General features: G+C 39.7%; 1 protein-coding gene across 1 annotated transcript in view; it reads left to right on the top strand.

Moving 5' to 3' along the window:
* Positions 1–2,969: 2,969 nt before the first annotated feature.
* The window catches only part of Cbl (E3 ubiquitin-protein ligase CBL), a 42,154-nt gene continuing 34,008 nt past the window's right edge, over positions 2,970–11,115 (top strand). The window contains exon 1 of the mRNA XM_019056394.2: positions 2,970–3,759. Coding sequence (XP_018911939.1) covers positions 3,212–3,759 — 548 coding nt within the window. The 5' untranslated portion in view covers positions 2,970–3,211. The remainder of the gene's footprint in view (positions 3,760–11,115) is intronic.

Genomic DNA, 11,115 nt, shown 5'->3' with positions numbered 1-11,115 from the left:
CTTTAACGTGCTGCTTAAGTGCCGTTTTTTCATGCTTATTAAAACCTTGTGTCCGTCAAGGCGCTTATGGTACATACTGTGAAGATTTGCCCAATGTAGACCCCGGGCACCCTTTGCAGGGGATTTTCCATAAACCCGAACGTCGGACTTTCTCGTTTTGGGATTTTTTGTTTTTTAAGAGCTGATTTAAAACCCTTTCAAATTACACTTATTTGTTGTTACAGCGATAATCCCACATGGTTTTATTGCGGCAACTTAATTTTTCAGAATATGAGACAAATAAGGTCCAACCACCGTCTCTTCTTTTTTCCCTATTTTGCGAGGGGGGAAAACCGTTGTAGCAAGAATTTATTTACCGTCTGCAAAAATTGACTCGATAAGTGACCACGGGTTAACAATTCTCAATCAACAATTGCTTGCCTCTTTATTTGTCTTTCTGAGCCAAGATGTGTCAACAAAACAATACACGCGTTGCAAAGATTTTTCACCACATTGATTTTTTGCGGAAGTGGTTGCACAGACAAAAATTGAGATATCTAACTAACCGGAAATAATGTGTTTTTAAACCATGTCGTGATCATTTCCCTCTGTTTTTTATGACAGTGACATCCCAAGAAATTTTAAAGAGTTGTTGAACGTGCACGCTCGAGTGTAAATTTGATATTGCCGAAAAATTACTTGAAAAAAAGGAAAACATTGTCAAGATCATCTTTGTGAAGCATAAGATAATATCGTCTGCATATATATATTAAATATATATATATATAAATATATATATATATATATAATTATATATATATATATATATAAAAACATGAAATCAAACGGCATGCAATTTCGTAATCTACGACCCATGAACGATGCTCATTACATGGTCTTATGGGTCCAGGTCTGACATCCAGGGAGAACGCAATAGTGTATTTCCATCTGGAAATACACTAAAACCCCGTTTTCGATGAAAATCTCTGACTTATCCGGAATCCGCGCCGTTTTCGATGTATTTGCGCCGTTTTGTGTCAAAACTATTTATGTCGGCGGCCGCTTCAAATCTTTCCGCGTGCGGAATTTCGATATATCCGATTCCTGCTCCCGTTTTGTGTCCAAACTATTTATGTCGGCGCGGCGCTCCAAAGTCTGTTCCGCGCGCAGAATTTTCGATAACATCGAAAAGAGGCGCGCGGGATTCTTTTCTGGTGCAGCGCCGGAAAAAACAGTTTGACACGATCGGCGAGCCAGGAATCGATATATCGAAAATTCTGCGCGCGGACAGATTTGAAGCGGCGCGCCGACAAAAATAGTTTTGACACAAACGGCGCAAATATATCGACAACCCGTCGCGGATTCCGAATTCAGGAGATTTTCATCGAAAACGGGTTTTTTTCTTTCCGCGCGCCGAAAAAAAATTACACGCGCGCCAGAAAAAAATTCCGACGCGCGGCAAGAAAAGGGTTTTTGACACAAACGGCGTTCCATAGGGGGGTAGGGGGATTTCGCTTTAATGACTGAACACTGATATTTACAGCTTATTATACAGTCAATTCTTAGTGATTGTATTTCAATATATGCGACAGTAACAATTTAAACTAGCATATCTACGAATAACACACGAAAAAAACACGAAAACATTGTTAAATCGCCTTTCACCTTTATCGCAGGTAGAGTACCTATATAGACAGAGTATGGTCATTTCTGTTCCGGTTTTTCATTGGTCGCGAGCGGTTACGGTGAGCCGCCATCTTGTTTGTTTATTTACGGCCCTAAGAGCATCATGAAGCCTAAAAACTCGTTGACCAATCAAAAAGCGGAACAGTTTTCCTGTAGTAAAAAGATACGAATGGCCATACTCTGTCTATAAAGGTACTTAAGAGTCCCTTTATACTGAGAGTCGAGACAACTCGGCTCGTGTATGTCACAAACGGGAATAAAGATTACAGAAATTGAACGTTTTTTGTAATCTTTGATCGGCCCATTCTCAAATGCCTTTCTCCGTTCCTCCTCTCATTCCGTTTGCTCCTTGCCGAACCCGTAATTCCCTGGTCCATTCCAGATTATAATCTTTGCAATCGGTGAAAATGTAATCTTTATTCCCGTTTGTGACACTGTGGAGGCCTAAAATACGAGAACCAATCAGAAATGGATTCAAATTGTCTTGACTCTCAGAATAAAGGGACGCTAAAGGTACTCTAATCACAGGAGGATGTAAAATGTGCATAACCTCAATCTTGCTTGCTTATAACAGCCATCTTGTTTGTTTATTTACGGCCCTAAGCCCTAAGAGCATCGTGTCAGCCTATTCGCTCGCGACCAATGAAAAACCGGAACAGAAATGGCCATACTCTGTCTATAAAGGTACTCTAGTTGCGACGATCGTACGCGAGGTCGCAGCAGTAGTAACTGCTCACGGACTTTTACACTGGCTCTTACCAGAGTATAGGGTCCAAGGGAAATTAGAAATCGTTCTCGTTCTTGTAGTAAGAGTTTCAGGAGTTCAGGTTCCGCTGATTGACCGTTCTGACTGAAACTGAATAGACATGTTCCGATATTTAAATTAATCGATAATCGTAAATCGATAAATCGGATTATTTTCTATCGATATATCAAAACATCGGATAAAATTAATCGATATATCGATATTAGTCGATATATTTAAGCGGCACGTTCGAAAATGCGAATGAACGCATATCGAAAGGATTCATGGGATTGTACCGATTGTTACCTTAAGAGCATGACCATCTGAGGTCCTAAAATCGCCGGTAGGACTGGATCTAGGAGTTTTGGGACAGCAGACGTATGTAGAGGCCTTCCCATCCCCCAAGTGCACCTACCTCCTGAGAGCAATTCGCGCGTTTTTTCAATGGTTTTTTTCCGATTAATAATAAAAAAATATAATCGATAATCGAAGTATCGAAATTTCAGATATCGATTATTTAATCGAAATTTTGACTTCCGATAAATCGATTATCGACATCGACATCGAAATCGGAACATGTCTAAAACTGAACTGAACATTAAAATGCTAACCGAGGGAAGTCTAAGTCTGACATGTCTCGTTCACTTTTATTCCCATTTTACCGTGTAAGTGATCTATGACACGTGAAGTACGGATTTGTGCAGTGCGCGATAAATGATTTTAGCATTATCAATATGTTGCTGGATTTTCGTGAATACAGTGTGTTTCTCAGGCTGAGTCGCACGGACTAGCCTACATACCATGGCGGCCAATAACAGAAATAGGGCAATTCAGCACAAAAACATTACTTCAATATTCTCCAAGTTACATGGAGCTTTTACTGATGCGATGGCTCCTCCAAAATTAGCCACTGACAAACGAACTTTAGATAAAACTTGGAAACTTATGGACAAGGTCGTCAAACTATGTCAACATCCCAAAATGAACCTCAAAAATTCTCCTCCCTTCATCCTAGATATATTGCCTGATACCTATCAACGGCTCAGGTTAATTTACTCCAAATATGAGGACAAAATGTTGACCTTGCATAGTAATGAACACTTCAATGTCTTTATAGTTAACTTAATGCGGAAATGTAAACAAGCAATTAAGCTATTCAAAGAGGGCAAGGAGAAGATGTACGATGAAAGTTCACACTATCGCAGGAATCTGACAAAGCTTAGTCTAGTGTTCAGTCATATGTTAAGTGAATTAAAAGCAATTTTTCCCAACGGCATCTTCACGGGTGACCAATTTCGGATAACCAAAAGTGATGCAGCTGAGTTTTGGCGGAATAACTTTGGAAACAGGTAAATTACTTTTTATTTCTCTACCTGCTCTACCCCAATTTATGAAGTATGATGAATCCTGATGATTTTTGTTTATTTCCTCAACCCACTTGAGATCTTTTTACTGTAATGGTTTAAATACTTCAGAGAAACAGTCGCACAGGAAACAGCTCACTCTCAATAATGCTCTGGACCGGAAACATTCCCACTCTTTAGAATAATACTTAGCTATGTAAATTGTCGTTACAAACACTTAATACCTAGTAGTTTGTGTTTCAAATGGAGGGGATTGGAAGATAAGGCGCATAAGTGCAGTTTTATAAATTTGAGACAAGAGATTAGAGCCCAGTCACCTCAGCTGGATGCCGTAGCTTGTTTCGCTTGTATTTCAACAGGTGAGATGCAAGAAAACGACTGGACTTTACGCACAGTAGATAAAACAGGAATGAAAGGCAAAGGGGAAGCAGAATTCCGGACCGTTTCGTGTTTTCCGTGTTGATAAAGGAAGGATGGAAGTACAAATAAAATCGTATGCTCGGAAGCATGTCTTGGATCAAAATTGAGTTGTGCGGTTTTTTTGGTAGTTGAAGGTTAGGTCTATCAGAATACCAAGCGATTTTGTGTGGAAGTCATTTGACGCGAAGAATTCAGTGAATGGGATAGGGTAATTCTCTGCTATTTCTACTATTCCTGCTCGAAATGAACTCTCAAAGATGCCTTGACAGATGTGTTTTTCTCAAACTTCACGTAATTTGGCACTCTGAATCAACAATGGTTTCTACAAGAAACACTTTCAGTCTCCCTCCGGGCAGGCAGAAATTTTCAACCTGGATAAAACCTCAACTCTGTCCTGCTTTTTTGTCCTTATTTTATATGATTATCATCCCAAATTTTTTCAAATTCCATTGATATGTGTTGTAAATTCAAAGAATCTATGTAGAAAAAGCCCTTAAACTGTCAGGAAATTAATCATCTCTAAAGAAGGGCAGATTTTAAGAATAAAAACTGAAATAAACTAAAATTTCCTCCTGCCCATCTCTTTATTTCCCTGGTGGTTATTTGTATTGAGTTCATATACACACTGAACACTTAGGGAACTGAGTTGAGAATTCAGTTTATTTTGATGGAAGAAACAATTTGAGGTCATGTTTAACGCCATAACAAAACATGCTTCTTGATCAGAACCAAGTATAACGTTAAATATGGGCAAATAGTTGAATTTTGTTGATGCTTACCTCATAATAATGCAGGGACTGACTTGAGCTGGTTCAGGATGATTTTTACATTCATACGTAAAACAAATACCTAAACACGTTCTTGTCAGTTATCACAGCGGTTGCACATATTATATAAGGTAAGAGGATCACACTGAATAACAGCTACCACTTGTTTTCTACAAACAGCGGCCCTGATGGCTCCCATATGAAGCAAAAAGTAGGGGGACTGAGTTGAGGTGAAAACCTTGTGACAAGCCTTCTGCCTCGCCTCGCGACCGGAATATTGTCAGTATTCTTAAAGCAGAATAAAGAAATAAAAAGTAGAAGGTCCATACACTCTAAAAATGTCCAGTTTAAGTGGGTTAGCTTCAGTTTCTATCACCCTACAACCGTTTGAATTGTGGAACCTCAGTTGTGTGACAGGGACAGAGTTGAGATTTTCTGCCCTTCTCTGCCTGCTAGGAAACGGGTTCAGTTCTAAGATGTTTTCCAAGAATGCGTCTGACGCAGAGAGTCATTCTGTATCAAAAATAATTTACCTGAACTTTGTTGATTGATATGTGTGCCAGAAAAGCCCGTGTGACAGGAATAGTAGAAATAGCAGAGAATTACCTGATAAGTGCATTTTTCGTTCAGAGGGGATGTGGGATACGTGCGACTTACTGTCACTTTAAGCCCAATTGCTGGCCTCAATTTGGCTCACCTGAGCTGAAAATTCCAGAAGACGTTCATGATGGTGTAAGACAAACACTTGTAAATTTTGAAGGTATTCGGAGCACTCTGTGGGTCCGAGTAAAGGCCAGAACTTGAAATTCATTTTTTCGAAATGATACAAACTGCTTATATGCGACTTGTCTTCCAAGCCTCTCAATTAAAGTTATAAAGAAAAAAAAATAAATTGTCGTCTTCCACACATAGAAACATGTGTACATTGTGCAGTTTCAGTATTGCTGTATGCAAGTGTGCAGAAGTTGCTTATCAACGGTGTAAGTCGGGAATCACATCACTCGGTTTGCGACGTCGCAGACATCCTGCCATACTTTATTTTTTAAACCGAAAATTACTTAACGGCCATTCTTTAAAACTGCCATGATCTTTCTTCTCTGTGCTAAGAAAATTCTGCATAAACTTCAAGGAATTATGTCAATTTGTTCTCCTTTAAAAAAATGATGTAGAGGCTGAGATTTTCAGACACTGCAAACGAGATATGTGATTGCGGACTTACGCTGTCTTTATACAAGGCACTAGGTCGCTCTATGACACCTAATGGCTACTGGAATCTTTCTAGGTAGAGATAGAAGCTGGCATCCTTCCATCTCTCTTCTGATGCCATCCTATCCACCCTTTAGCTCGATGCCCTTTACGATACCCTTTATGATGCCTAACTCGAGGAACCTAATTCAGAAAATTTTTGGCAACCTGGTATCAACCATTTTCTGCATATGGCCATAGCATACCAACTGTTGGTCGTGACATTGTGCACTATTGTTATTTTAATGCCCCTAACATACCTTAGACATGTTCATTTCCGATACATTTTCTCATCGAGATTCCAGCAAATTTTCGCCAGATAGCATTTCTTGGGTCTACCTCACTAGCTGTTACACTTCTTTGCCATTTTTTAAACAATTGAGTCCTTTTGTTGTCTTTGTAGACTCTTTGATTCCTAAGAACCCTATTCAGCACGACGATGACTCTCTTTCCTTGAAGATTGCGGTCCGAAATGAGCTGATCCAACTTCCCTTCCAGAGTTACCAGCTCAGTATTGCTAGCCTAAATATACCTAATTTGTTTGTATGAAAACTGCCACATAAACTTTCCTGAAATTTCTAGGGATTTTTCTTTACCCTTTTGAGGAAAAACCCTGAAATTTCCAGACTAATTCTTGCAACGCTTCCCTCATGAAAAGGTAAAATATTCGTAAACATATTGAAACACAGACAAGATATGCCTCATTGCACGGGTCGACAATGACATAATATGGTTTTGTAGCATTTTGCTTTTTCAGCCTTTACCAATTAGAAGATGGATAACAAATTCCCAAGTGGTATAAAAGGCTGGATAATTGAAGAACTTGAGCAGGGTCATTCTACTTGAAACCTGCCAGCCAGGACACCAACAGGCTTGGATTTTGCTCATGAACTTTTTCTTGATCAGACCATCGAACGGTTAACCTCTCTACAATGATAGGTCCCAAATCCAAAACTCACTGAGATATCAATTTTTGAAGGTATGAGAATTTTCGAAGAGGCAACTTTTGGTTTTTCCGAAAAAGAGAGTGTCTTTTTTAAACAAATTAATTCACCCCTGTCCCATTTCTTGTCAGATTGAAGCAAACATTTGACAAAATGTCAATGAAAGTATATAGATTTAGTTAAAAAATGTTTAAAAAAATTTAACTGCTTTCATTAGCGTAGGTACTTTGCTTGAATGTTCCAGAAAAATTTGCCTGCATTCAAAGAATGCAAAACCTTATTCTCTTCTGTTACTTGTAACTTTGGAGGTGCAAAACATTTTTGGCTGCGATTCAATTTAAAAGGATCCTCCCCGAAATACAAAAATTCAATAGGATAATGGGTTCCAGTGCCTCTCATTTAAACATTTAGTCCTGAAAGGCCCGTAAAACACTAAGAACAGTAAACTTGTGTCATTTTTCGACTATTTCTTGAGATGGACAGCATTGAACTAGCTCAATTCATTACCAAATAATCTTCAAGGCATGCAAAACGTGTCTAAAAATAAAATCATCAAGAGAGTGGTTAAATGCCGTTAATTTCAACATTTGGCCCTTGAGGCCCATGAAATGCTTAAAACTGTAAAATTATGATATTTTTTTACTATTTCTTGAGATAGACAGCACTGAACTTGCTCCATTTTTTATTAGTAATCCTCAAGTGAAGCAAGCAGAACATGCCTGGAAACTAATTACTAGTGGTAGATTGCACGATAATTACTAGTGGTAGATTTGCATTTAATTTCAACCTTTTGGCCATAAAATGGACTTAAATCGCAAAAAACACCAACAGGTAGTTTACCCAACTTTGACCATTACTTACAAGAGGTAACTCAAATATTGCTGTCTTTTTAATGCAATATTCTGAGTAAGAAAAACGTGCTTGAAAAGTAAAATCAGCAATTCATTCGGATTTTAATTGGTGCATCACACATATCATAGACAATTTGAAAAGATGGGTGAAAGAGAACAAAAGTAGCGGCGTCAGCGAAACAGGAATCTGGATGTATTGAAATACTGTTCCCAACAGCCACGGTGCGCTGATCGAAATTTGGTTAAATTTTTGGAATGGGCGAGGATTTTGCGAAACGCAGGTCAACACCACAAGCTAATTTAACCAAAAAAACCTGCGATACCTGCTGCCTTTGAAAGTGACAATTTTTACAAAATAAAAGGAAAAGATGGGTGAGCCCCTCTGGTAAGCCATAGGTGGGCCCTAATAATTCATTCCTTAAGAGAAAAAAAAGTCAATAAAACTAGAAAAAACCGTAGGCAGCAACTGGAGAAGCCCAAGAAGGGCTGTGCATGACCGAGAGACTCTTAAGAGGAAGAAATGAATTGGGTTTCAGACCCTGAATGGACTCCGTCTTTAGTAGACCCCGGAAGGATAAGAAGAGAAGGGTGAATCTCCAAGGCAAGTCATGGGCAGACCCCATTCATCCATTTTTCAGCAGCAAGTAAGTAAATAAAACTAGAGAAGAGGCTGAGGATGGGAGTTGATGAAGGTTCAAGCCATCTCCTTACATACTCTTACTCAATGAAGACTTCCAAATTTTCATTAATACCTAATAATAATTCATTATGGTGTATTCAGACCATGAAATCAATTATCCACCGGTCATTCTACAAAAATCATGGAAATCAGCAGACCTCCCTGCCAAGCTAAAAATACAGAGACGAGTGCCACAATTGAACAAAGCCACAGAAGGTGCACAGAAAACGCCCTCAAACACGTCTGCAGCAACCGTACACACGCCGCAATCATACCCAGAATGTTTGCACTACTTACTTTTCTAATTCTTGTTCCTCTCCCTCTTCTCCTTGTTCTTAACCCCCTCCTTTTTCTTCTTCATCTTCTTTTTCTTTCTTTTTAAGTACTTCTTGTTTCTTTTCCGCTTCTTTTTTTACCATTCATCTTCTTTACCTTCCTATCTCCTCCTTCCTATCTCCTCCTTCTTCTTCCTCCTCTTGCTTCAGAAAGAATAAATGGAAAAAAGGAGATGAGAAATATATTTCACTGAATGAGTTCATCCAGCTCATAAAGTAGCATGCACTACTGATTTAGAAGTTATTCAGAATTTCAAAAACCTAATGAAGGTTCGTTTTTCTCGCACCGAAATACCCCCCAATACCATGTTTCCTGCAAATCCACCGATAAGCAGCCTAAATATTCTCTTGCCGCTCTAGGTCGCCATTTTGACCGCCGCCATATTGAATTGGACAGAATTTCCCGGGAAAATGATGCCAGAATCGTTTTTCTCGTCCCAAAAAACCTGCGGATGTCAAGTTTCATTCCAATCCGTCAGCAGAAACGGAGATGTTAAATATCCGTTGTATTGGACTCAGACAACCCGCCATTTTGTCATAAATCAAGATTTTGTCTTGCGGTTTGCGCCAAAAATTTTATTTTTTCATCTTCGCTCGATTGACGTGTCACAATGGGGGGGGGGGGGGGGGGAGTTACCGTTTGAAAAAAATGGGGTCCGTAGCCCCTCCCCGCGGGAGGCCCCAAAAGTAGCAAACATTGGTTTATGAACAACTCCAAAGTTTTGTTTCAAAATATTAAGAGGGGGTGGAATGGACTTTTGCGACACCTTTATAGAAATTTATATTGATTGAATAGGTAAATGAGCACGACACCAGCCTCCGTTAAAAAGTCATCGAGTAGAATAATATCAGCTCCCTGAGTCTCAGTTGAAGCAAATATAAATTTGAAAAATAAAAACATTCCCGCGAACGGCAGGATTCTTTCGTGGTGTTGTCGGCAAGTTAGGGAGAGGCTTTTTTGGGGGAGGGCGACTGTTGCAATCCAAAATTCCTGTTTGCGCGGTTCAGAAATAATTTCCATGCAGATTGGGGGCCCATATGCCTAGAAAGATCGGCTTACCGCCCCGCGTCACCGGCGAGTTGCTGTTGCTTGATATAATTTACCTATGACGTTAGATGGAGTCTCCGATCGGTGAAGAGGACTCCATAGTCCTTTTAAAAGAGGTACTTTCGATTTAGAAGGATTGTTAATGAATTTTGCGACGAATTTTTCATTTTAAAAAACTTGGCTCGAAGACCTGCCAATCTGCGTGATGTACGTGCATACGTATATAGATCTTAGTAATACTCATTGAGCCCGCGGAGCAACGCTTTGTGGCGTTTTAATTAACTCATGAATGGACGTGGACGGCGGAGGGCGTGGCCTCTCTCCTCCCCTTGTGCCCGCCCGAATCCTCGCGAAATACATGAATGGGCTCCGTGACGTCACAGCATCATGGGAAATGACCTTGCCCCAAATTTCACCCCGTACTCCGTCTCGACACAACCAGATACAGCTCCTCCACGATCGCATCAAAGCTCAGCCTCTCATGCGCATCCCCTTTGAAATTTCACCCTGTTCAGTAAAGAGCAGTATGGTAAGTAGATTCATCAGTGATCAGGGTTGGAAAAAACCCGGGTTTCTTCGAAAAAGGTCCTACCTGTGGGCTAAATAGGTTTTTTTTGCGTTTAGAAAGCACCTCGGAAATTTTAAAAGTAAACCTGGGAACCTGATGTCCGGTTTGGAAGGAATGGGGGGGGGGGGTTTAAGGACTTTTCCTAAATTATTTTCCGCACTAAGAGGAGTTAACGGATAAATTTTACCTAGGAAAGGGGTCCAGCACTGCATCACGTCAAGCACAAATATGCGCAATGCGTCGCACAATGGAACAAGTCAATGGGAGAGGTCGGACATAACGTGGCAACTTAAACAGCTGGTAACTCTGTTTTTACTAAACGGGAAGGTTTTAAATGTGATCCCATTGGTTCTCTCGTAAAATTTCCCTTAGAAGTAACCCTTAAAATGTAAAATTTCCTTAAGAAGCAACCCTTAAAATGTAAAATTTGACGAAATTAACGTGGAAAGCAGTTTTTTTTGCCAAAAGGGGAAGATATCATCAA

The sequence above is a fragment of the Bemisia tabaci genome, chromosome 1 (assembly GCF_918797505.1).
Source record: "Bemisia tabaci chromosome 1, PGI_BMITA_v3".
In the NCBI taxonomy this organism is placed as follows: domain Eukaryota; kingdom Metazoa; phylum Arthropoda; class Insecta; order Hemiptera; family Aleyrodidae; genus Bemisia; species Bemisia tabaci.
Note: the sequence above shows the minus strand (reverse complement) of the source record. Positions and strands in the feature narration are given on the sequence as shown.